The 25,479-nt window shown below is 55.3% G+C and overlaps 3 protein-coding genes across 30 annotated transcripts in view; 1 reads left to right on the top strand and 2 right to left on the bottom strand.

Annotated features, from left to right (window-relative positions):
• Positions 1-349: 349 nt before the first annotated feature.
• GRB7 (growth factor receptor bound protein 7) lies at positions 350-9,704 on the bottom strand. 4 transcript variants are annotated; one of them, XM_055256591.2, is made up of 15 exons: positions 9,510-9,704; positions 5,165-5,324; positions 4,905-5,055; positions 4,570-4,726; positions 4,323-4,444; positions 4,154-4,231; positions 3,432-3,569; positions 2,976-3,086; positions 2,654-2,752; positions 2,315-2,395; positions 2,100-2,216; positions 1,850-1,910; positions 1,638-1,725; positions 1,438-1,531; positions 350-884 (listed from the first exon to the last, which is right to left on the bottom strand). In XM_055256591.2, the coding sequence occupies exons 2-15, from the start codon at positions 5,317-5,319 to the stop codon at positions 738-740; spliced, it is 1,599 nt and encodes a 532-aa protein (XP_055112566.1). In that variant the 5' UTR covers positions 5,320-5,324; positions 9,510-9,704; the 3' UTR covers positions 350-737. The 4 variants fall into 4 exon arrangements, with proteins under 4 accessions (XP_055112566.1, XP_063485901.1, XP_055112565.1 ...); XM_063629831.1 differs by lacking the exon at positions 9,510-9,704 and adding an exon at positions 9,252-9,329; XM_055256590.2 differs by lacking the exon at positions 9,510-9,704 and adding an exon at positions 8,720-8,872 and having other exon boundaries at positions 5,165-5,369.
• Positions 9,705-17,385: 7,681 nt separating this feature from the next.
• On the top strand, positions 17,386-24,818 carry MIEN1 (migration and invasion enhancer 1). Of its 3 annotated transcripts, none has more exons than XM_055256543.2 (4): positions 17,386-17,525; positions 17,641-17,738; positions 18,172-18,248; positions 18,335-18,785. In XM_055256543.2, exons 1-4 carry the CDS (start codon positions 17,437-17,439, stop codon positions 18,416-18,418), a joined length of 348 nt encoding a protein of 115 aa, XP_055112518.2. In that variant the 5' UTR covers positions 17,386-17,436; the 3' UTR covers positions 18,419-18,785. The 3 variants fall into 3 exon arrangements, with proteins under 3 accessions (XP_055112518.2, XP_055112517.2, XP_063485051.1); XM_055256542.2 differs by lacking the exon at positions 18,335-18,785 and adding an exon at positions 24,008-24,818 and having other exon boundaries at positions 17,390-17,525; XM_063628981.1 differs by having other exon boundaries at positions 17,390-17,525; positions 18,172-18,785.
• Positions 19,336-25,479, bottom strand: part of ERBB2 (erb-b2 receptor tyrosine kinase 2) — a 29,341-nt gene continuing 23,197 nt past the window's right edge. For 12 of the 23 annotated variants that reach the window (XM_055256539.2, XM_055256516.2, XM_055256517.2 and 9 more), the window contains 11 exons: positions 24,472-24,610; positions 24,269-24,391; positions 23,922-24,020; positions 23,019-23,204; positions 22,726-22,881; positions 22,528-22,603; positions 22,080-22,226; positions 21,275-21,372; positions 20,911-21,099; positions 20,369-20,621; positions 19,336-20,226 (listed from right to left, as the gene is read on the bottom strand). In XM_055256539.2, the coding sequence (XP_055112514.1) occupies positions 19,871-20,226; positions 20,369-20,621; positions 20,911-21,099; positions 21,275-21,372; positions 22,080-22,226; positions 22,528-22,603; positions 22,726-22,881; positions 23,019-23,204; positions 23,922-24,020; positions 24,269-24,391; positions 24,472-24,610 (1,822 nt within the window). In that variant the 3' untranslated portion in view covers positions 19,336-19,870. The remainder of the gene's footprint in view (positions 20,227-20,368; positions 20,622-20,910; positions 21,100-21,274; positions 21,373-22,079; positions 22,227-22,527; positions 22,604-22,725; positions 22,882-23,018; positions 23,205-23,921; positions 24,021-24,268; positions 24,392-24,471; positions 24,611-25,479) is intronic. The other 11 variants (XM_055256520.2, XM_055256525.2, XM_055256533.2 and 8 more) reach the window with 9 other exon arrangements.

The raw sequence follows: 25,479 nt of genomic DNA, 5'->3' as shown, positions 1-25,479 counted from the left end.
CGGGTCTCCCGCCTTTTTTTCCAGACGGGGTCTCACTCTGTCACCCAGGCGGAGTGCAGTGGCACAATCTCAGTTCACTGCAGCCTTGACATCCCAGGCTCAAGGGACAAGGGATCCTCCCACCTCAACCTCCTGAGTAGCTGGGACTACAGGTGCACACCACCATGCCTGGCTCATTTTTTTATTTTTTTATAGGGACAGGGTCTTGCCATGTTGCCCAGGCTGGTCTCAAACTCCTGGACTCAAGCGATTCTCCTACCTTGGCCTCCCAAAGTGCTGGGATTACAGGCATGAGCCACCATGTCCAGCTCTGGTTCCCTTCTTGATTCAGCCAGCCAGAACTCATAGGTATATCAAAAAATAATCTTTATTGTCACTAGTATAAAACAGAGCAGATCAACTGGCCTCTCAGTCTGTACAAAGTGTGGGGCGTGAAACCGCCTGGGCTGCCCCCACTTCTCCCATAATGCCCTGCCCTAGAACAGCACCTCCGGAGCTAGGAGAAGGAGAGGGGGCCACCCTAGGCCTTCCCTTGAGGAGAGGGGTCAGGAGTGGACTGTAATGCGGGCTGTTTTCTATGTGAGGGAGGCAAAGAAGCAGAGGAGAAAACTGGAGTGGCAGGACCCTCTCGCTCCTCATCCCGTCCCCCGCTGCCGCGCCCCAGAGTCCACTGGATGGGTAGAGGGGCGGCGGGCAGCCTGAAGGTGGGCTGAGGCATGAGCCAGTCCATGGCCGGGTCAGAGGGCCACCCGCGTGCAGCAATGGCGCAGCAAGCACGGCAGGATGCCACGGTTCAGCTGGTGGAACTCCACGAGCTGCAGCAGGTCAGTGAAGCGGGTCTGGCCATCATCCATGCTGAAGTACAGGCGGCCCTCCTCCTCGCTCTGGGGTACAGTAGAGGGGATGGAAGGTCAGGGAGGGACCTAAGGCTTGGGAAGCTCCCTCCTGGGCCAGGGCCCCACCCATTTCCTTTTATTCTTTTCTTTTTTCTTTTTCTTTTATTTTCCTTTTTTTTTTTTTTTGAGACAGTTTTCTCACTGTGTCATCCAGGCTGGGGTGTGGTGGTGCCACCATAGCTCACTGTAGCCTTGACCCTCTGGGCTCAAGCAATGCTCCCACCTCAGCCTCCTGAGTAGCTGGGACTACAGGTGTGCACCACCGTGCCTGGCTCATTTTTAAATTATTTGTAGAGATGGGGTCTCCCTGTGTTGCCCAGGCTGGTCTCGAACTCCTAGGCTCAAACCATTCTCCCACCTTGGCCATCCCAAGTGCTGGGATTACAGGTGTGAGCCACCGCACTCAGCCTCCCACTTCTTGTGCAGGGAAAAGGGAGACACACTGGGGGCCAGGGAGCCTCTGGAGCGGCCTGGTGAGGAGGACAGATTGCTGGGAGTCCTGTGTCTCATTGCAGGACTCCGGGGATGCAGGGAAGCTCACCGGCAGGATGAGATAATGCTTCACTTTCTGCAGGTGGCACAGAGAGAGGACAAAGCCCTGGGGGTTCCGCTGACTCTCCCGGACCAGGAACAGGCTGCCAGAAGACAGGAGATGGGGCAGCATTACCCAAGAACCCATGGCTGCCACCTGGACCCCGATCTCTCTTATCCCTGGGTCTGTTGCCCGGCCCTGCCCCTTACCCGTCTACCAAGCCCTGCTGTCCAATAAGTCGCTGGCTCTCCTCACGGGAAATGCGCCCGTGGAACCAGAGTTGGGTTCGGTGGATGGCTGCGGTGGGGAAGGATATGGGCGGTCACTTTGGGGAGGGGACCCCTATACCATCTACTCCCCGCTGGGAATGCAAAGAGAAGTCGAGGCAGCCCCCGCCCCAGGACTTGGGGCTGTCACCCACCTGCACTGAGGCTCGTGCCGGAGGCCGGTGTGGGCAGGCTGAGGCGGTGGTTTGTCTTCTTCTGTGGAGCAGTGGGAGATACGGGAGAGTCGGGGCATGCTTAGGGGCATTACCCAGCACCTCAGGAAGGTAGAGCACTTCTCCCCAGCCGGGGGCCTCCCCCCGCCCCCTCTTCCTCTCTCCTATTTCAGGGATCCCACCCAGAGAGTGGGTCCCCAGCACAAACACACACACAGGCAGCAGGCCTCACCCTCCAGGCCTGGGCCTCCTCCAGGGCCACACTCAGAGCCTCCCGGGGGTTCTCGATGACACGCCCAGCATGGCCAGAGAAGTCCATGGCCACCAGGGTATTATCTGAGACACTTCTCTGGAGATGGAAGGAGAGGGGAGAGGTCAGAACAGGGCCCAGGTACCCGTAAGACAGGGTCTGCGTGCCCACCCTCTCATCCCCTTGTGCACACTCACCAAGGGTGGGGAGCCCAAACAAGATGGATGCAGATGGCGAGACTGTGCCTGCTGGTAATTCTTGTACAGCTGCACCCCGTACTGGGGGTGGGGAGAGAAAGAGGGCTTGAGGTCGACAGGTCCTGGGGGCGTGGCTGTGACCCCCCCCTCAGACCAGGGCTTGCCCAGACCAGGGCTGTGTTTCTGCCTTTGATGGGCGCTTCCTATAACTTCAGGCTTGGACTGGGGGTTATCAGAGAGCAAGGCCGTGATGCCCTCCTCATTCCTGCGACTTCCTGAAGGCAGAGCTGGGGATCCCTCTGGCCAGGCCAGCCCCCCATGCCACTCCCAGGGTCTCACCTTGAAGAGGCGGAAGGCAGCCAGCCAGCAGGTGCGGCTCTGCTCGTCTTCACTGCAGAAGATCCGAAGCCCCTTGTGGCCATTTCGAAGCTTGTTGGGCTGCAGAGAGAAGAAATTGACTGGTCCCGTATCTGCCTTTAGGACCACATGTCTGTCCCTGCTCCACAGAGCAGAGCAGAATCCAGGGAGTTTCCAGCAGGCCAGGGTGCAGGGAGAGGAGTCTAGGCGTCTGAATTGGGGCTCAGAAGCCCCGGGCAGGATCCAGGGGCCTGAGCAGTTCCTGCTTCCCCAAGCCAGGGGCCAGGCCTGGCCAGGTCTTCACCTTGACACAGAAACCGAAGTCGGTGGGCATCCCATAGAGCTTGCGGCCCTGCGTCACCACGTACACGTTGGACTCGTTCACATCTGCCACGTACTGCAGGTGCCTCGGATCCTAAGCATCACGAGAGAGCAGGACTTGGTACAGGTGGACCCTGCCCACTATTACCTCCCCCCACAAGCCAGGTGGGGAGATTTCAGGACCAGAGAGGGGCAGGGGAGTGCCCAGGGTCACACAGCAAATAGAAGTAGAGCCAGGACTTAAACTAAGGTCATCTTTTCTCCTGCTACCTCCTTGGGCAGGTGAGCTAGGCAAGGATGTAGGGAGAGATGGTAAACTGGAGGTGGCTGGCCTGGGGGGCCCAGGGGGAGAAGGGCTCAGGGGTTCCAGCAGAGAAGGGGCAACTTCTAAAAGGACCAGGGACTGGAGGGGCTGGGGCTGGCACCCTCAAGACCTCACCTTAGAGGTGCCCTTGGTGGAGTAATAGAGGCCAGATCGGCGCAAGAAGCAGAAAAAGCGTTTCCAAAGCTTCCGTCCTGAACCCCGCAGCTGCAGAAAGCCCTGGATCTCAGGAAAGCTGCCAGCATTCAGGAAGTTCTGAGCCAGAGGAGAGCAGAGGAGAGTGAGAGGTCTGACCTCCTCCCTTCCCCTCTACCACCAAGATGTTTTTCTTTTTCTTTTTGAGACAGGGTCTCATGCTAGTGCAGTGGCACGATCACAGCTCACTGCAACCTCGACCTCCCGAGCTCAAGTGATCCTCCCATCTCAGCCTCCCAAGCACCTGGGACCACAGGCTCATGCCACCATTCCTGGCTTTTTTTTTTTTTTTTTTTTTTTTTTTTGGAGAGATGAGGTCTCGTTATGTTGCTCGGGCTGGTCTCAAACTTCTAGGCTTAAGTAATCCCCCGCCTCAGCCTCCCAAAGTGCTGGGATTACAGGCATGAGCCACCGTGCCCGGCCCCCCTCAGGTTTTTACAAGAAAATGCTCCACATGCATTTCTCGCCCCCATTTAACAGAAGAAACTGATGCGCAGGCAGGGAAAGTGACTGTCCCCAGTCACGCAGGACTGTGATTTGGCTCTTTCTACCACATAGAGGGGAGGCACAGGACTTAAGGGCGGAGAAGCACTGGCCAGTGCTGGGGAGTCGTGACTATGCAGTGAAATGGGGGGTCCCCCCACCTGGATGAGGTCTTCCTGGGATATACCAGTGTGTGCATCGAGACAGCTGGAGACCATTTTTTCTGGGAACAGGGAGTGCTGTGGGTAGACAAGTGTCAGGGGTCAGGGCTCCAGCATCCAGGTTGAGGATCAGGGCATCCCAGCACCCAGACCGCCCTCATGCACTCACTGGGGAGCTCTTGAACAGTTCGTACTTGGCGAAGTTTTTCCGGAAGATGAAGCGGCTATCTCCGCCCACGGGCCAGGCAGCCTGCACTTCCACTACGGACTCGTGGTCCTCCAAACCCCGCTCTGGGGTCAAGGGCAAAAAGCAGGGGTTATTGGAGATCAACCAGATCTCCTGGATGAGCCACATGCCTAGCCCAAGATGCAAGGCATCACCTCCCAGCCCGGGTAGTTCCATGCACCTGACTTACCCAGTGCTAGGTGGGGGTGGCACTCCACCAGCCCCCAGGTCTCGTCGCTCAGGGCGTGAGCTCGCTGCACCAGCATTTCACACACGTGGCGAGCTGTGGCACCTGCCGCCACCTCCACAGACCTGCAGGCCCCATCCTCACTGTACACCTTTACTACCTGCGCCCCAGGAATTGCACACGACTTGAGGGGAGGCAAAGGGTGATTCCTTCCCTTTCCGCACCTGCTAGACCCTCAGGGACTCCTAACCAAGATCCCCTGCCTCCATGGAAGCAGCTGTGTATCTCCCACAGACCCAGAACCCCTCCCTTCCCTTCCCTTCTGAGGGACAACTCACATGGGGGCGGCTGGCATCGCGGGGGAGCAGCCCCCTTGCACTGGAGGGGCCCCCGAGAATCGGGCTCTGTGAGGGAGGACTGCAGAGCTCAGGGAAGGGGTTGGGGATAGAGGGGAGGGAGGTGGCACGCCGCTCCTCCTCTCGAAGTTTCCTGTGGCAAGAAGAAAAAGGGAGAGAGGTGTGGGGAAGGGAGCAGTGGCCTGCAAGCCCCTGCGTATTATCCAGCACTGACCTCCCCCAAGCCCCATGCCCCATCATACCTGCCGGTGGTTGGGATGAGGAGAGGCTGGGACCTCTTTACCTCCTCAGGCAGAGGGGTATCAGGGGGCTGGGGAGTCCCAGGAGGGGTCCCAGGGGCTGGGCAAAGGTCTTCTGGAGAGCTGCCAAGATGAGGTGGAGACAGATCCAGCTCCATGGCGTCTGAGGGAGAGAGGGGCTTAATGGAACCAGTTGTGTGCCCTTGTCCTGGGGAGAGGGGATGAGAGAATTCAGACCTCCCGACCTCACATGGCAGTTAGGGTGCTCCTCAGAGTTTACCTAGCACCTCACTGCTCTAACTGGAGTTTCCCTGAAGCCCTTGGGGAAGGATAGAATGAGCCTCATTTTACAAAAGGGGACACTGAGTCTCTGAGAAGGCAGCATTCTCGCCCTCAGTCACAGGTGAGTCGGGAGTAGAACCTGTGTTTAGACTCCAAGTCCAGTGCTCTTTCTGTTTTTTTCTTCTTTTTTTTTTTGCAGTGGCGTCATCTCCGCTCACTGCAACCTTCACCTCCTGGGTTCAAGTGATTCTTGTGCCTTAACCTCCCGAGTAACTGGGATTACAGGCGCATGCCACCACGCCCGGCTAATTTTTGTATTTTTACTAGAGATAGGGTTTCATCATGTTGGCCAGGCTGGTCTTGAACTCCTGATCCGCCCGCCTTGGCCTCCCAAAGTGCTGGGATTGCAGGCGTGAGCCACCACGCCCGGCTCCAGTGCTCTTTCTTTAGCACAAAGTTGCTCACAGGAAGAGCTAAGGGTCCACCCACCACAAGCCTGGTGGTCACAACAGATTTCACCACCCCACAGACTCTCAGGCTCAGCCCTCAGGGCCAGGGCAAAGGCCCACTCCTTTGCTTCCATGTGTGGGGCACTCACTGCGCTGGGCTCTGCCCCGGGTTTTTCCAGCACTTTGTTGCCAGACCCAGTTGCCAGAGCCTGTTCGTACTTGGCGAAGTTTGGCCTGCCCAAGTGATGAGTGATGCAGAGGGGAGAAGGAGGTGGGGAAGGATGGGAGCCAGAAAGGCAGGAGAGCCGGCTCCGCTGCAGTGCAAGGGGGAGAGCAGGCCTGGGGTGGGGGTCCTGGCCCCAGCAGCCGCCAAACCTTGCGTACCCTCCCCAGGCCATCCTCCTGCCCAGCTCTTTCCTGAAGCCCCAATGCTAGAGCCACCTCCTCTGAGAAGCCTTCCTGGCTTTCCACATTCAGACCGAACCACTCCCTCTCAGCACTGCGCAGGGGCCGCATCATCCATTACTGTGCACCTGTCCTATCCACCCATTTGTCCGAGGGCACCTGGTATCCCCAGGCAAGGTCAATCTCACTCATGTCTTATCACTTATAGGGGCTGCACAGACACTCAGGACAAGTAAAGACAGGATGGCGGGCAAAGACGAGCACTAGAGGTGGAGGTGGGGCTGGTCCCTCCTCCACAGGAACCCAGCAGACCCCTTTGGCCGGGCTGAGACCTGGGAGAACCTGCAATCCCAGCCCCCAGCCTCTTCTCCAAACACAGCCAGTACTATGAGGCCACCTGGGGCACCTGGGATTGACCCCTCAGGAGGGAGCAGGCACCTGACCCTTCAGTGAGGGCATCAGGGGATTTGGGGGACAGGTGAGTCAGGGTGGGCGGGACAACACTGCCTAGGGCTCTCCATTCAACCTTGACTCATCCACACAACTTCCTGGCTTAGGAGAAACAAAAACAGCCCTGCCTCTACCCTCCCCCAACTCCCCAACCCACTGGTAGCCAGAGCGGAATGGGGGAGGCACGGGGCTGGGAACAGGATGGGGGAGGAGGATGTGGGGCCTGAGGCTTCTCTGACGTCACCTCCTCCTCCCCACCCTCAGCCTAGCTCCAGGCCAGGTGAGACCTGCGATCTGCTCTCACCCCTAGTCCCAAACCACTGCCTCACCAGCGAGTCCCTCACCTTGGAAGGAGAGAGGCAATGCCCGGCCTGGATTCAGAGGCCCATATGAAGAGAAGCCAGCATCCCAGCGGTGCCCCTCCCCACCCAAAGCATCGCTCAGAGCCCCTGCCCTGTGTGGATGAAGTTCCTCCTGACACATTCTCCTGGGTGTCCCGGCCAGAGGGCTACCACAGGAGCAGGAGTGGAAAGGGAAAACACTCAAGAAGACAGACAGGATGAAAGGCCAGGGAGGAGGCTCAGGGTCCTGCCAAGAGGGGCAAGACACACCCACCACCCGCTAGCAACAGACACCAGCACCTCAATACCAGAACCCAATCCCCCATTCCCACCCCAGTCTAACCTCCAAACAGCCCCAGTCTCCAAACAGCCCCAGTGACTTCATTTCAAGCTGCAGGAGGCCACGCCTGCCTAGGAATCACAGACCAACAGTGGGGTGGGGAGAGGAGCAGAGAATTCGGGAGGGCAGTGCTTGGAAGGGGTTAGAAGTGGATTCAAATCACATTAGAGCCTGGCCTCAGAGATCAGAGAGGGCCAGCCCAAGGCTGGGGTTTGCCTTCAGAGCCCCCCAACTGTGCCCTTAAGCCCCTTCTAAGGCTGGAGGCGGGTGGAAGCCCCCCAACTGTGCCCTTAAGCCCCTTCTAAGGCTGGAGGCGGGTCCAGACCAATGGGGTGAGCAGGGAGGAGGAAGGGGTCCTGGCTGTGGGCCTGGCAGCTTAGAGATCTGGAGTTTTCAAACTGAGGCCCCGGGAAAGCTTCGGTTGGAAACACCGACCCCCAAAATCAGTTTGTCCCCTCAACGAGGTAACTCCGGCCGTGGCTTCCCAGCTGCCTCCTCCCCCAGTAGCTCCAGCCCCACTCGCGTTCCCGTCCTCCCAACCTCCTTGTTTACTTCCTGAATCACGCCCCACCTGACTGGCCCTAAGGGCGGGTGGCGGGGCCCGGTGTTCAGGGCCAACAGAAAACAACTCTGCTTCCCAGAGCAGGGGGAAGGGCTTGCAGGACTGAGGCCTGGGCCAGGGCCCTGGACTTGGCGGGAGAGCCCCCGTCCGCCCAGTACTCCACGCCCCGCCCCCACGGGAGAGGCTTATAACCTTTTAGGGTGCAGGGCCCAGGTGAGAAGGTGAGAAACCCCTGGATGACTCCTAGTATAAGGGAGGACCCAGGACTCTGAGGCCCCGCCCACTCTCTCACTCAGGAAAAATACCCAATGGGAGAAGGCGGGGCAGCTCTTTTAAAGTTTAATTCGGGAAGAATGCTGGAGTGTCTGTGCGGTTAATCATTACAGGCTGCCCGCCTCCATGAGGTCCCCCCACCCCGCATACAGCAGGATATCAGGAAAGGGGAGAGCAGAGTCCAAGACCGGCGGACCAAAAGAGGGCATTCCTGGGGGGCAGTGCGGCTAGTTGGTGGGGCCGTTCCGCCTTGCCAGCAGGTGCATTCTGTCCTCAATCTGCCAGGGAGACCCAAACCGGGAACCTGGGTCTTTCCCTAGCCTCATCAAGCAGAATAAACCATCTGCTACCCCCTACCCCACTCTCCCCAGGCCCCACCGCACTGCAGAGCCCCTCATACACCCCTCCAGCCTTCCTGACCATTTCGTGCTGAAGCCAGGAGGGACCCCGGCTCACCCGGCCTCCACTTTCCCATCGGAGGGCCAGAGGCGGTGTTGCTGAGAAGGGCATACAATCTGGAGAGATGGAGCCTCAACAATTTAGAGGATCCCTCTCCTTCACTGCCCTCCAAAGTGGAGGGGGCCCTCCCCACATCTCCCCGCAGCCCGCGGAGACGTCTGTCTTAGAGACTTGGGGAGACCCAAACTGGGGTAAACTGGGCGAGCCAGGGAGTGAGGGCGGCTCTCCCCGGATGTGTGGGGAGGGGCTAGTTTCAGCGGGAAAGCCAAGTCGGAGGAGAGAATCAAGTCTTCCTTCCCATTCTCAGCTTCTGGCTGCAGGGAGGTGTACAGGGAGGGAACAAGGAGGGCTGGAAACCAGGATGGGGACGAAAAGAGGGTGGGTGGGGAGGAGGGGGCGGGGTGGGAGATGGGCAGAAAAGAGAAAAGTGGGAGGCCGAGCAACCCATCAGGAGACCCAGCCTTTCCCTGCCGGCCTCCAGACCGGCCGTGCCTGCCCCCAAAGGATGAATGCTCGCTTGGGTTCTTACCTGAACCCCGACGTCAGGACACCCGGCTGGGACCACGTCTTCAGGGAGGGAGACGCCAGGCCCTTAACTACCTGTCCCCCTCCAGCCCCCGCCCCTGGCCTGACATCACCGAGCGGGGGAGGGGGAGAGCCAGGTGGCTCCAATCCGCCCACCTGGGCCGCTGGCCAGTTCAGCCGGAGACGGGCACAGCCTGGGGCCCTGGTGCAGCTGGGGGTTGCCTGGCAGGCTGTCGTCTGAGACCGATCTCGGTCCCCTTACCTGGAGGAGCCCCAGCAGGAGTAGCAGGACACCCGTTCCGAAGTCTGGCTCCGTCTAGGAATCCCCAGATTCCTGGATTTTATTTCACATCCACTCCCGCTTCTCTACAGGTGGTAGGAGGGTGTCCCGACTTCGGACAGAGAAGTCAGGGGCGGGGGGAGCCCTGTGTGTCCAGATTCCAGACCCAAGGAAACTAAAATTATCTTGGGCAGATGGGGGCGGGTCCAGGGGAGGCGCCTGGGAGGAGGAAACCTGGGAGGAGGGCGGAGACTCCCTGACACTACGCCAACTGGGATTGTTTTTGCCCTTCCTAGCCTGGCAGCAGGTGCCAAGGGAGGAGGCAGGTGCCTGGGGAGAGGCGGGGAAGACAGCCGAACAGATAGTACCAAGAGCGAAGATCAAGAGTCCCGACCACCTGGGAGGGAGGGGGGAGGGTCTGGGGGTTGCAAGGTAAGGGAAACCACCCCGTCCACTCTTTCCCACTTTCCCAACACCCTCCCTGAACCTGGTCTGTTCATTGGCCAAGCCTGGGGGCCTGTCTCAGCTCTGGATCCCACCCCATGGGGCAAAGAGCACCCTGCCAAGGAGGGACGCCAGCCAGGGGGGTGTCCAGCAACATGGCCTGCCCCTCGATCTGCAGTCACCCATACCGTGGTGGCTGCGCCCTGGCCCCTCAGAGGTACCCAGGGTAAGCCCCCACTCCCCGCCCCCCACCTTCTGAGCAAAGTCCAGAGTCTTGGCTTCCCCTTTAAAATCGAGGGGGTTAGGTAGGGTGGCAAAGTGGGAGGAGCCATGATGACCTGGAGAAAGCTCTGGCCTGGGCCCCTGGGGATTCCTCTTAGAGGGATCACTTTATTTTATTTTTTTTTGAGTCAGAGTCCCGCTCTGTCACCCAGGCTGGAGTGTAGTGGTGCCATCTTGGCTCACTGCAAACTCCGCCTCCTGGGTTCAAGCGATTCTCCTGCCTCGGCCTCTGGAGTAGCTGGGATTACGGGCGCCTGCCACCACACCCAGCTAATTTTTGTATTTTTAGTAAAGACAGGGTTTCTCCATGTTAACCAGGTTGGTCTCGAACTCCTGACCTCAGGTGATCTGCCCACCTCGACCTCCCAAAATGTTCGGATTACAGGCATAAGCCACCACGCCCGGCCTGAGAGATCACTTTAGTTCTCTCAGGGATCACTTTAGCTCTCTCGTTCACTGCTGGGCAAACACAGGGTACTTGGGAGAGGGGTTAGGAGGTGGAGATCAAAGGCTGTGGCCACCATCCAGCTTGATGTGGGTGACAAGAAAACAAACAATCTTTAGGGTGATAAGAGGTCCACCCTGGAAGGGGCACAGATGAGTGGCTCCTGCCTCAATTTTCTCCAGAGTTTTCCTAGGAAAACCGGTATGAGTGGGCCCAGCAAAGAAGTGGGGGAGGAGGCAAGGTCTCTTGGGTGATGGAGCAGCTTGTGCAAAGGCAGAGTAGACAATTCACTCATTCATTTATTCAACTATCTGTTCAGTACCTACCATATGCCAGCCCCATGTTTGGTGCTGGGGATACAGGCATAAACAACAAAAACAGACCCCGCCCCATCCTCACACAGCCAATCACGAAGATTGATGTTAATCAAAGAATCACACAAATAAGAAATGACAGGAGACAACTATGCTGGGAAAATGACTCACATAGGGAGTAAGGAAAGACTTCTCTGTGGAGGTGACAGCTGAGCAGAGAAGAAGCTGGCTGACATGGGAAGCGGGTTGGAATCGGTGGATGGGAATTGGGGAAGGAGGCCACTTTCCCCAGTGAGGAAACCAATGCCAGAGCTCTGGGCAGGAGGGGATGCAGCATGCGGAGACAGAGAGTGGGGCTGGAGGAGAAGGGAGGAAGCAGAGGCCACGTGGGTGAACCTGGACAGGTGTGGAAGGTGTGGAGAGAGGAAGCTGTGCTTCTGCAAATGTGGCCTCTAGACCTCCCTAACCTTGTGTGGAAAATAGATTCTTGGGCTCTTCTCCAGCAACTGAATCTCAGTCTCTGGGGCTAAGACCCAGAAGGAAGGTGTGATATTGACAAGCCCTCAGGTGGCTGTTCTGCAAGCCAGGTTTGAGAGCCATCCATCCTGTTTGTCCAGATGGGCAGGAGTAGCGGTCAAAGACCAGACCCTGCAAGTTGTATTTAGACTTAAGTAGAAGCATAGAGGAGAGGGCACATTTACATTTCGGAAAGATCATCCTGGATGTTGAAGGATGGGATGGAAACAAAGCAACAGTCAGAGGGCAGAGTGCTGTAGGAATTAACTTATATGGCTTTCTGGAGGGGGTGGAACTGTGTGAACAAAAACCAGGTCTGGGGTTGGGGAGGAGGGAGAGGGGTCCACAGTAGGGGGCACAGGGACTTGTGGGAGGTGATGGGACCATACTGTATCTTGGTTGTGGGGTTGGATGCACAACTGTGTGTGTTTCTTATGACTCACAGAAAGGTACACTCAAGGCTGGGCGCGGTGGTTCACCCCTGTAATCCCAGGACTTTGGGAGGCTGAGGCGGGCGGATCACGAGCTCAGGAGTTCAAGACCAGCCTGACCAACATGGCAAAACCCCGTCTCTACTAAAAATACAAAAATTAGCTGGGCATGGTGGCGTGTGCCTGTAATCTCAGCTACTCAGGAGGCTGAGGCAGGAGAATCTCTTGAACCCACGAGATGGAGGTTTCAGTGTGCTGAGTTTGAGCCATTGCACTCCAGCCTGGGCGACAAGAGCGAGACTCCATCTCAAGAAAAGAAAAAAAAAAAGAAAGGTATACTCAAGAGGATGAATTTTACTGTGGGTAAGTTGTATCTGAATTTAAAAACAACAACAACAATAAGGCCAGGTACGGTGGCTCACACCTGTAATCCCAACACTTTGAGAGGCCGAGGCGGGTGGATCATGAGGTCAGGAGTTCGAGACCAGCCTGGCCAACATGGTGAAACCCCGCCTCTGCTAAAAATGCAAAAATTACCTGGACATGGTGGTGTGCACCTGTAATTCCAGCTACACGGGAGGCTGAGGCAGGAGAATTGCTTGAACCCAGGAGGCAGGGGTTGCAGTGAGCCAAGATCATGCCACTGCACTCCAGCCAGGGCAACAGAGCAAGACTCCATCTCGGGGGAAAAATAATAATAATAATAATAAATAAGAATGCGTTTATAGGTCAATGGAACAGAATCCAGAGTCCAAGCAGAAACCCGTACATTTCTGGTCAATTGATTTTACAAGGTACCAAGACAATTTGATGGAGGAAAGGATAGGCTTTTCAATAAATGGTGCTGTCATCAATTGAATAGCTACATGCCAAAAGGTGAATTTAGATCTTTTGCTCACCGGATGCATAAGAAAAAAAAACTCGAAATAGATCAGATACCTGAATGTAAGAGCTAAAACCATAAAACTTCTAGAAGAAACCATGAGAGATAGTTTTCATGACCTTGGGTTAGGCAGAGAACTTAAATATGACAGCAAAAAGATAACTGACAAGAGAAAAAAATTGATGTTAGACTTTGTCAAAATTTAAAATTTTTGCACTTCAAAAGCCACCATTAAGAAGAGGCCAGGAGGCCGGGCACAGTGGCTCACACCTGTAATCCCAGCACTTTGGGAGGCCGAGGCAGATGAGTCACCTGAGGTCGGGAGCTCAAGACCAGCCTGGCCAACATGGAGAAACCCCATCTCTACTAAAAAAAAAAAAATACAAAATTAGCCAGACATGGTGGCGCATGCCTGTAATCCCAGCTACTCGGGAGTCTGAGGCAGGAGAATTGCTTAAACCCAGGAGGCGGAGGTTGCAGTGAGCCAAGATGGTGCCATTGCATTCCAGTCTGGGCAAGAAGAGCGAAACTCCATATCAAAAAAAAAAAAAAAAAAAAAAAAGAAGAGGTCAGGCATGGTGGCTCATAGCTGTAATCCCAGCACTTTGGGAGACCGAGGCAGGGGAATCACTTGAGCCCAGGAGTTTGAAACCAGCCTAGGCAAACTGGCAAGACCTCATCTCTACAAAAAATATAAAATTTATCCAGGCATGGTGGTGCAGGCCTATAGTCCTGGCTACTTGGTGGGGCTGAGGTGTGACAATCACTTGAGCCTGAGAAGTTGAGGCTGCAGTGAGCTGTGATTGTGCTACTGCACTCCAGTCTGGGTGACAGAGCAAGACACTGTCTCAAAGAAAAGAAAGAAAAAATGAAGCCAGGTGAAGTGGCTCATGCCTGTGACCCCAGCACTTTGGGAGGCTGAGGTAGCCAGATCACTTGAGGCCAGAGTTCTAGACCAGCCTAGCCAACATAGTGAAAATAGCCTGGCCATTGCTACTAAAAACACAAAAAATTATCTGGGCTATGGTGGTGCATGCCTGTAATCCCAGCTGCTTGGGAGGCTGAGGCACAAGAATCTCTTAAACCCAGGAAGTGGAGGTTGAAGTGAGCCAAGATTGTGCCACTGCACTCCAGCCTGGGTGACACAGTGAGACCTTGTCTCAAAAAAAGAAAGAAAAAAAAAAGAAAAAAAAATAGCCAAAGACTGGGAGAAAATAGTTGCAAATCATATACAACTATATATGGTTGTATATATTTTGGTTGGTATCCAAAATATATAAAGAACTTTTACAAATCAATAATAAAGAGACAAATAAAAATGGGCAAAAGACTTGAATAGATGTTTCTTCAAATAATATGTATATGAATGGCTAATAACTACATGAAAAGATACACAACATAGTCATTAGATAAATGAGAATTATAATCACAATTATATACCATGTCATGTCCACTAGGATGGTTATAATCAAAGAGACAACACAAGTATTGGTGAGGATATGGAGAGACGAATCCTCATATATTGCTGGTGGCAAAACTTTGAAAAACAGTCTGGCCATTTCTTAAAAAGTTAAACACTAGCCTGGGCAAAATGGCAAAACCTTGTCTCTACAAAAAATACAAAAAAAGTTAGCTGGGCATGGTGGTGCATGTCTGTTGTCCCAGCTATTCAGGAGGCTGAGGCAAGAGGATAGCTTGAGTTTAGCAGGTCGAGGCTGCAGTGAGCCGTGTTTGCACTGCTGCATTCCAGCGTGGGCAACAGAGCGAGACCCTGTCTCAAAAAAAAAGTTAATCATAAACTTAACACAGGACCCAGCAGTTCTACCCTTAGGAATCTACCCAAGAGAAATGAAAACACACACCTATACAAAGACACCTAAACATTTGTAGCAGCATTATTCAAAATAGACAAAAAAAACCTGGAACCCTAAATATCCATCAACTGGTGAATTAAGAAACAAAATGTGGCATAACCACACAGTAGAATACGACTCAGCAATGAAAAGGAACAAACTACTCTAGACGCTACAGCATGAACACATCTCAGAAAACATATTGAATGAAAGAACCAGAAGCAAAAGACCACATAGTGTATTATTCTGTTTATATGAAACATCCAGAAAAGGCAAAGTTAGAGACAGAAAGCAGATCAGTGGTTGCACAGGACTGGAATTGGGAGCTGGATTGACCAGAAACAGGTGGGAAGGACTTATCAGGTTGACGGAAACATTCTGTAACTGGATTGTAGCGATGGTTAGGCAACGGTACAAATCACTGCATTTTCCTTTTTTTTTTTTTTGAGACGGAGTCTCGCTCTGTCACCCAGGCTGGAGTGCAGTGGCGCGATCTCGGCTCACTGCAAGCTCCGCCTCCCGGGTTCATGCCGTTCTCCTGCCTCAGCCTCTCCGAGTAGCTGGGACTACAGGCGCCCGCCACCACACCCGGCTAATTTTTTGTATTTTTAGTAGAGATGGGGTTTCACTGTGGTCTCGATCTTCTGACCTCGTGATCCACCCGCCTCAGCTTCCCAAAGTGCTGGGATTATAAGCATGAGCCACCGCGCCCGGCCATGTCACTGCATTTTCTTTTCTTTTCTCTTTTATTATTTATTTATTTATTTATTTTTTGGAACACAGTCTCACTCTGTCACCCAGGCTGGAGTGCAGTGGTGAGATCTCAGCTCATTGCAACCTCCACCTCCCAGGTTCAAGCGATTCTCCTGCCTCAGCCTCTGGAGTAGCTGGTGCGCCACCACACCCAGCTAATTTTTGTATTTTTAGCAGAGACAGGGTTTTGCCGAGTTGGCCAGGCTGGTCTTGAACTCCTGGCCTCAAGTGATCTGCCCACCTTGGCCTCCCAAAACGCTGGGATTACAGGTGTGAGCCACCACGCCCTGCCTGGTTTAAAAATAAATAAATAAATAAAAAATGAGCCCGGGTGCAGTGGTTCATGCCTGTAATCCCAGCACTTTGGGAGGCCAAGATGGGCAGATCACAATGTCAGGAGTTCGAGACCAGCCTGGCCAATATGGCGAAACCCCATCTGTACTAAAAATAGAAAAATTAGCTGGCTTGGTGGTGGGCACCTGTAATCCCAGCTGCTTAGGAGGCTGAGACAGGAGACTCACTTGAGGCCGGAAGGCAGAGGTTGCAGTGAGCCGAGATCGCGCCATTGCACTCCAGCCTGGGCAACAGAGCAAGACTCTGTCTCAAAGAAATAATAGTAATAGAAAAGTTAGCTGGGCGTGGTGGCTGGCACCTATCATCTCAGCTACTAGGGAGGCTGAGGCAGGAGAGTCGCCTGAACCCAGGAGGCGGAGGTTGCAGTGAACCGAGATCGCGCCACTGCACTCAAGCTTGGGTGACAGAGTGAGACTCTATCTCAAAATAAATAAATAAATAAATAAATAGCCTAAAGGGACACTCGAGTGGGTGGCGTGTTAGGATACCATAGTGGTACTGTAGGCAGGGAAAAGGCAGCGAGGACTTGAGCAGACTCCATTTCCAGAGCTGCGAAATGGGAATAATGACGCCAGCCACCCAGTGAGAGGCTGAATGAGAAGGGATGTGCAGAAACTGTTGGGGGCACAGAGCCTGAAGAGCATCTACTGTTCTCCAGTGCAGGCAAGAAGCAGTTGCAAAAGACTGGAAAAAGCAGTTTAGACCTTTGGGATCAGAAACATTTGTGTATGTAACTATAGGGCGGTTCCAAATGCCATCAGCGCCGGGCGTGGTGGCTTACGCCTGCAATCCCAGCACTTTGGGAGGCCAAGGCGGGCGGATCATTTGAGGTCAGGAGTTCGAGACCAGCCTGGCGAACATGGTGAAACCCTGTCTCTACTAAAACAAACAAACAAAAAACTGGGCCAGGCGTGGTGGCTAATGTCTATAATTCCAGCAGTTTAGGAGGCCGAGGCTGGTGGATCACCTGAGGTCAAGAGTTCGAGACCAGCCTGACCAACATGGTGAAACCCTGTCTCTACTAAGAATACAAAATTAGCCGGGTGCGGTGGCACGCGCCTGTAGTCCCAGCGACTCGGGAAGCTGAGGCAGAAGAATCGCTTGAACCCGGGAGGCGGAGGTTGCAGTGAAGCGAGATCGCACCATTGCACTCCAGCCTGGGCAACAAGAGTGAAACTCCGTCTCAAAAAAAAAAAAAAAAAAATGCCATCGGCATGTTAGCGAGAAAATGTCAACTATTTCATACATCAGCCACACCCACCCCCATCCCCAGGATGCTTGCCCCACCACTTTCTCTTTCTTTTGTAAACTGAAAAGCACTTTGCAGTCTAAGATAGTCCATTAGAGTAAATGAAGCCATTAAGTCCAGCGGACACCGCGAGTGGGGAGTGGGGAAGTCCGGTACTCTGGGAGACCGGGCCAGGGAAGGAGGGTCTGGACCGGTCCTCCCAGCCCCTGCCCGGGGCGAGAGCTCCGGAGCTGCCCTACGACGTCAAAACGTAGCAGTGGCGGAGGCCTGCAGGGGGCGCCCGGACGCCACCCTCGGCCCCGCCCCGCTCCAGAGGCCCCGCCCCGTCACGTGCCCGCGGCTCGCGTCACACCCGGAAGCAGGGGCCCGAGGGCAGCCGGCCGCGATGAGCGGGGAGCCGGGGCAGACGTCCGTAGCGCCCCCTCACGAGGAGGTCGAGCCGGGCAGTGGGGTCCGCATCGTGGTGGAGTACTGGTGAGCGGCCCCGGCTGGAGGACCCCCACCCTGGTCCCGCGGGCCGGACGGAGGTGGGTCCACGGGAGGCCCCACCCCCGAATCCCCAGCCCAGCCCCATATCTTGACTCCCCAGTGAACCCTGCGGCTTCGAGGCGACCTACCTGGAGCTGGCCAGTGCTGTGAAGGAGCAGTATCCGGGCATCGAGATCGAGTCGCGCCTGGGGGGCACAGGTGAGGCTCGCGGAACACCTGCTGAGTCAGTCTGTGCTCTAAATCCCAGCTCTCCCGCTTTCTAGTTCTGACATTGGCTGCTTTATGTAAAGTGCCCGCAGTGCTTGGCACATGGTAAAATGTCCGGCCAACATGAGTTCCCTTCCATAGGTCAGGGGGCGTCACAGAGGCCTGTGGGGAAAAACCTATTAGACTGCAATCGTGTAGGGTTGGAGGGGAGTCCTTTATTGAGTGTTGCGAGGGGCACACAGGCGAGGCCTCCCTCAGGTTCCCTGGAGTTTGACCCAGGGTTGGGGAATGGCTTAAGGAGCTACAAATGGGTCTCCAGTGGGACTGATGGGGGACTTGAAGGCGGAGGACCCCTTTGGAGGAACTCCTGACTTCTGCCTATGTTCTCAGTGTACAATTTATTTATCTGTTGATTTCCTACCAGGTGCCTTTGAGATAGAGATAAATGGACAGCTGGTGTTCTCCAAGCTGGAGAATGGGGGCTTTCCCTATGAGAAAGATGTGAGTATTTGCAGCGTTGGGAGGACCTCTTGGTCACCCTACCCCAACAGTGCATCATCCTATCATTCCACATCTCTGTCCTGTAGCTCATTGAGGCCATCCGAAGAGCCAGTAACGGAGAACCCCTAGAAAAGATCACCAACAGCCGTCCTCCCTGCGTCATCCTGTGACTGCACAGGACTCTGGGTTCCTGCTCTGTTCTGGGGTCCAAACCTTGGTCTCCCTTTGGTCCTGCTGGGAGCTCCCTCTGCCTCTTTCCCCTACTTAGCTCCTTAGCAAAGAGACCCTGGCCTCCACTTTGCCCCTTTGGGTGCAAGGAAGGAATAGAAGATTCCATAGCCTTGGGGGCAGGAGAGAGACACTTTCCATGGACACTTCCCCAGCCACCTCATACCCCCTTCCCAGGATAAGTGCCCACGAAAGCCCAGTCCACTCTTCACCTCAGTAATACCTGTCTCATGCCACAGATTTTATTTATTCTCCCCTAACCCAGGGCAATGTCAGCTATTGGCAGTAAAGTGGCACTACAAACACTAATGCTAACTAGTGTGTGTTTTTATATGTCCCGTCTGGGAATGTGGGGGGGCACAGAGTCTGGCCAGCCCAGCCTTCGTGCCACCAGGGTGGCTGTGCTGGCTGGGTGGGCTTTCTGGACAGCTACTCCTTAGGTCAGTGAGCTCCTCTGGCATAGCCAAGGCAAGGAAAATGAGTCCCACAGTAGACCCTGCCTCATGTTTCCCCCACCCTACCCGCCACTCTCCTCACTCACAAGGAGGAAATAACCCATTCTGGTGAGTGGCCTTAGGAATTAGTTCGTTCTAAATAAGAATGATCTGGCCGTCAAAGGGCTCTCAGATCTGAATCCAGTTTCCCGATCCCCCCCAACCCTGAAGCTGGAGAACTGGATGTCTGGCTCCTCTTCCAGGCTTTCTGAAGATTCCCAGCCACTCCCTCCAGGAAAAGAGGAGTTAAGTGTAAGGTGACCAGACATAGGCTGGTGCCTAGCTGTTTTCCAAAATATATTTGCAAATGGACAAAGTGGGTGTGGAGAAGGACACCCCACACCTACCTCCCCATACAACACCCATTCTCCCCCTGGGTCTTTATTTCATCTTTAAAAAAACAAAACAAAAAAAGTAAAAACTAAACAGAAAAGCACTCTGTACAAAAGCACTCTGTACTGACACCATTGCTGCTCTTTCCTCATGGGGGGCAGTACTAGGTCTCAGGGACAGTCTCTGAATGGGTCGCTCTTGTTCTTAGACACTCCCTTAGGGCCGCTTCCCCTCTCAGGCCAGCTTCCCTAAGGCTTTCAGTACCCAGGATCTGGAAGGAAAGGGCCAAGCTGGGCTGTGGCATCCACTGGACCCTACAGTCTCACTGGGCAGGGCCCCAGAATCCACCAAGACTCCCCAGTGCTGTTCCTTTTCCAACGAGGCTGGACCCCTTCCAGCCATCTGGGAACTCAAGCAGGAAGGAAGGTTCCTTAGGACAGGTTCCTGGCATGGCAGGTTCCCCTGGAAGTGGTCGGAGGGCCCTCCCACCTCTTGATGCCAGCAGAAGTCAGGCCTTCCCTGCTCCCTGAGGACACATCAGGGCTTCTGCAGACTTGGCCTTCTGGTTCACACTGGCACGTCCAGACCCAGGTACTCTGGGTTCTCTGCCGTAGGTGTCCCTTTGAAGGTGCTGGGTGGAGCCCCCCGCTCTGATGGGTCCTGGTCCCAGTAATAGAGGTTGTCGAAGGCTGGGCTGAAGGCCGGAGGAGGGTGGGGCTGAGGGGCAGCTCCTCCCCGGGGTGCCAAGTACTCGGGGTTCTCCACAGCACCCCCAAAGGCAAAAACGTCTTTGACGACCCCATTCTTCCCTGGGGAGAGAGTCTTGGGCCTTTCCAGAGTGGCACCAGCAGGTCGGGCAGGAGGCAGAGGGCCCTCTCGGGGCGAAGGGGGTTGTGGCTGAACATCTGGCTGGTTGACATATTCTGAAAGGCCAAGAGAAGGTGACCTGTTAGGGGAAGGAACCCCGGTGTCTCTGCCACTCCCTCTGCCCCTACAGTGGACCCTAGGCTGAAGGTCCCCACCTCCCCTGCCCATCAGTCTCTCCGCTTAGACTGGACTCCATACCGGGCTGGAGGCTGCAGGTCAGGGGGGTAACGTAGCCGTCAGTCTCAGAGGGCAGGGGTACTGTGGGGTCCTCACTGTACCGCTGTAGAGGGCTGGGGTCATGTGCAGGGAGGCTTTGCAGCCCCTTGGCTGCCCCCATTCCCAGGTCACCATCAAATACATCGGAGCCAGCCCCTTCGGAGGGTGCCAGTGGAGACCTGGGGGCCTCCTCTTCTGAGGGCTCCAGCCCTAGCGTCAGGTCCCCACCGCCACTCTGGGGACAAGAAAGAAAGTCATGATGGAGGTCACTCATGGATCTGGGATGGGGACTCCATGGGAGGTGACAGGGTCACAGGAGAAAAACAGAGGTCACCTTTGGGGTATGACAGTCACCGTGGAGAGAATGGGGTCACAGGGGTTGGAAGGCAGTAAGAATTTTTTGTAGGGATAATGGGGTCTCCTTGAGAGGTGACAGTTGAGGGAACATCAGAGAAAGGGACCCTAGTCCACCGGGCTTGGGGGAGGTAAGCAGACGGCCACACAGTGTGACTGAGGGCACTGACCCTGGTAGATGAGCTGCGGTGCCTGTGGTGGACCATGCCCCCAGCACCCGGGGCAGGGTCTGGACAGAAGAAGCCCTGCTGGGGTACCAGATACTCCTCAGCATCCACCAGGTCCCCCATGTCATCATCCTCCAGCAGTGAGCGGTAGAAGGTGCTGTCCAAGGGACTGGCAGGGCCCAAGTCCTCATTCTGTGGAGGAAGGAGAGGCGGGATGGCGGCCCCTCCCCAGCCCAGCATGCAGCCTTCCGTGAGGAAGCCTTATCGCAGGTGAGGGGCCTGGCATGCTGGACTCATCTCCCCTTCCCACCCTCTGCAGGAGGGTGCTCTTAGCCACAGGCAGGGATGGGGCACAGAGGCCCAGTACCTGGATGACCACAAAGCGCTGGGGGTCCCTGGCCATGCGGGAGAATTCAGACACCAACTCCCGGAATCTCGGCCGACATTCAGAGTCAATCATCCAACCTGGGGCAGGAGGGAGGTCAGCATGCTAGTCCCGGGCCCTGTGTGCTTGCTGCCTCTCCCCTCCCACTCCCCCTCCAGTCTGGTCTAGACAGTCCCCAGGGACAGCCCAAAGCCCTCAGGTGGTAGAGAAGTAGTACCAGACTCTGGGGTCTTCAGCCAGAACCTTTGGGCATCTCTGCTAGTTTCCCTTTTCATTCTTTTTTCTTTTTGTTTGCTTTTTTATTTTTTTGAGATGAGGTTTCGCTCTGTCGCCCAGGCTGGATTTAAGTGGCGCAATCATAGCTTACTGCAACCTTAAACTAGGCTCAAGTGATCTTCCTGCCTCAGCCTCTCCCGAGTAGCTGGGACTACAGGCACACACCACCACACCCAGCGATTTTTTTTATTTTTTGTAGAGATAGGATCTCACTATGTTGCCCAGGCTGGTCTTGAACTCCTGGCTTCAAGGGATCCTCCCACCTCAGCCTCCCAAAGTATTGGGATTACAGGCATGAGCCACTGTGCCCAGCTTAATTTTGTACAAGAGTGTTCCTCAAGAGTGGCTTTGGACTTTGACTGTAAAAGGGATACAAGAAGGTTTTGAGGCTCCTAATATACCAGGGCTCCTGGGTTTACATACATCCTGGTCCCCTTTCATGCCCCTTGGGGCTCCTCCACCCAGGACCTCCCACCCTCCTCCAGGCAGCCAGCACAGCTCAGCCACGCACATTTGACCATGATCATGTAGACATCAATGGTGCAGATGGGGGGCTGGGGCAGCCGCTCCCCCTTTTCCAGCAGGTCAGGGATCTCCCGGGCTGGGATCCCATCGTAAGGTTTGGCCCCAAAAGTCATCAGCTCCCACACAGTCACACCTAAGGCAAAGACAGGGTCAGGAGTGGGAGGGCCAGAGGGAGCTTTAGTGTACTGAGCCAGAGGTTCTGCTCAGGAGTCTAGCATCATGGCAGCGGGGGGGAGATGTGATGCCAGGAGACAGACTCTACCCGGTCTTTCCCTAACCCTGGGAAGTGCATAGACCCTGCAAGGTGGGGCACAGACAGCCCCTTCCCTCCCTCCACATGCCGAGGTGGCCCCATAATTCTCCCCATCCCAGCTCTCATCCTCCCTCCAGCCATGGCTCCTCACCCACCCCTCCCAACACCCTCCACCACGCACCATAACTCCACACATCACTCTGGTGGGTGAACCGCCGGCGGAGAATGGACTCCAGTGCCATCCACTTGATGGGCACCTGGGAGGGCAGAAGAGGAAGTCCTCCAACTGTGTGTTGTGGGGAGGTGGCCACTCAGAGTTCTCCCAGGGGCCAGACACCACTCCACCCAGCTTCCTCTGCTCCTTGCTCCTTCACCTAACCTTGCCCCCATCTGCATGGTACTCTGTCTCGTCAATGTCCAGCAGCCGAGCCAGCCCGAAGTCTGTAATTTTGACATGGTTGGGACTCTTGACCAGCACATTCCGAGCAGCCAAGTCCCTGTGTACGAGCCGCACATCCTCCAGGTAGCTCATCCCCTGGAATGGGAAGCACCCATGTAGACCTTCTGGGAGGGCCTGGGCCTGGCCACATGCCCAGGAAGAGTCCCCATCCTAGCCCCTTGTGGACATAGGGGCTTGCTCCGAAGAGAACTGCAAAGAGCCCAGGTGCATACCTTGGCAATCTGCATACACCAGTTCAGCAGGTCCTGGGAGCCCAGGCGTCCGCGGTTTTCCCGGACATGGTCTAAGAGGCAGCCATAGGGCATAAGCTGTGTCACCAGCTGCACCGTGGATGTCAGGCAGATGCCCAGGAGGCGGGAGACATATGGGGAGCCCACACCAGCCATCACGTATGCTTCCTGGGGACAAGGGTACACTGAGAGGGTATGGGAGACCACACACCCCCAAACACCACACAGCCTCCCAACCATCACAAACCACAGCCATGGCCCACAGCCTGTGAAGGCTCAAAGTACCAGTCTGGACAACATGGTGAAACCCCGTCTCTACTAAAAATACAAAGATTAGGCCAGGCACGGTGGCTCACGCCTGTAATCCCAGCACTTTGGGAGGCCGAGGTGGGCGGATCACGAGGTCAGGAGTTTGACACCAGCCTGGCCAACATGGTGAAACCCCATCTCTACTAAAAATACAAAAATCAGCCAGGCGTGGTGGCTCGTGCCTGTAATCCCAGCTACTCAGGAGACTAAGGGAGGAGAATCACTTTAACCTGGGAGGCTGAGCTGAGACCGCGCCATTTCACTCTAGCCTGGGTGACAGAGCAAGACTCTGTCTCAAAAAAAAAAAAAAAAAATTAGCGGGCGCTTGTAATCCCAGCTACTCAGGGGCCTGAGGCATGAAAATCGCTTGAGCCCAGGAGGTGGAGGTTGCAGTGAGCCGAGATCATGCCACTGCACTCCAGCCTGGGTGACAGAGCAAGACTCTGTCTCCAAAAAAATAGTCTAGGTTTGCGGGAGTCCTGTCTCCGCAAACCCCAATGAAGAGAGACCAGAGCCCAGACCTGCAGCCATGGGGTCCTTCCTGTCCTCCTAGCAGGAGAGGGTGGAGGGGCTTACGTCTAGGATTTCTTTGTTGGCTTTGGGGGATGTGTTTTCCCTCAACACTTTGATGGCCACTGGAATTTTCACATTCTCCCCATCAGGGATCCAGATGCCCTGGGCAGAAAGAGGAGGATATGAGTGAGAAGAGCGTGGGCTGGATCCTACCTGCCTTCCAGGAGATCATTACTTGTGCTCCAAACATCCTTCACCACCCTTGGGGCTTGGCCCCGCTCCCTTCTTCTCACTGCCCTCCCCCAGACACTGCCTCCGGCTCTTGCCCCTCCCATCGGAACTGCTGACCACACCCCTCCAGGCACCGCCCCCATCCTCTGGGGCCGCCCACCCCAGGACCTGGCCCTGACCTTGTAGACTGTGCCAAAAGCGCCAGATCCAAGCACCTTCACCTTCCTCAGCTCCGTCTCTTTCAGGATCCGCATCTGCGCCTGGTTGGGCATCGCTCCGCTAGGTGTCAGCGGCTCCACCAGCTGGGGTGAGGGGGTGGTGGGTCAGTGCCAGGGGCCAGTGCAGACCCCACGCGGGCTGGGAGGCCTTCACCCCGCCTCACCTCCGTTTCCTGCAGCAGCCTCCGCATCGTGTACTTCCGGATCTTCTGCTGTCGTCGCTTGATGAGGATCCCAAAGACCACCCCCAAGACCACGACCAGCAGAATGCCCACCACCGCAGAGATGATGGACGTCAGAGGGCTGGGGGCGGGAGCCAGGGTCAGGGATTGAGGGCTAGTTTGGGGTGGGAGGGACAGAGGGGGCCCACGGGGGACATGAAGGTGTTTGGCATTCGGAAAGGAAAGTCGGAAGAGTGACCCACAGGCTTGGACCCTCTCCTACCCTAAAACCTGCCTTGGTTCCCCACTGCCTCCACAATAAAGTCCAAACTCCTTGTTGGCAATCAGAACGCTCTCCGCATCTCCAGATTCTCTATACTCTTGCCCTTGGCTCTGGCTTAGGGCTCCAACAATTCATGGTGTAAAAATTACTAAGGACTCTGGGCGCGGTGGCTCACACCTGGAATCCCAGCACTTTGAGGGGCTGAGGTGGGCGGATCACAAGGTCAGGAGTTCGAGACCAGCCTGGCCAACATCGTGAAACCCTGTCTCTACTAAAAATACACACACACAAAAATTAGCCAGGCATGGTGTGGGTGCCTGTAATCCCAGCTACTTGGGAGACTGAGGCAGGAGAATCGCTTGAACCCGGGAGGCGGAGGTTGCAGTGAGCTGAGACTGCACCACTGCACTACAGCCAGTGCAAGACTCCATCTCAAAAAAAACACAAGTCACTAAGGAGACTGTTAATACACATGCCCCTCAACACCACGGGGCTACGTCCTGATAAACCAATTCTAAGTTGAAACTGAAAATGCATTTAAGACACCTAGCCTGGCTTACACGTGCTCAGAACATTTACACTGCCAGCAGCTTACAGTTGGGCAGAATCATCTGACACAAAGCCTATTTTATAATAAACTGTTAAATAAGTTTGTGTTATTTATTTATTTATTTTTGGGACAGGGCCTTGCTGTGTTGCCCAGGCTGAGTGCAGTGGTGAGATCATGG

This window comes from Symphalangus syndactylus, chromosome 20 (assembly GCF_028878055.3).
Source record: "Symphalangus syndactylus isolate Jambi chromosome 20, NHGRI_mSymSyn1-v2.1_pri, whole genome shotgun sequence".
In the NCBI taxonomy this organism is placed as follows: Eukaryota; Metazoa; Chordata; class Mammalia; order Primates; family Hylobatidae; genus Symphalangus; species Symphalangus syndactylus.
The sequence above is the reverse complement of the archived record's forward strand: the minus strand, read 5'-3'. Positions and strand labels throughout refer to the sequence as shown.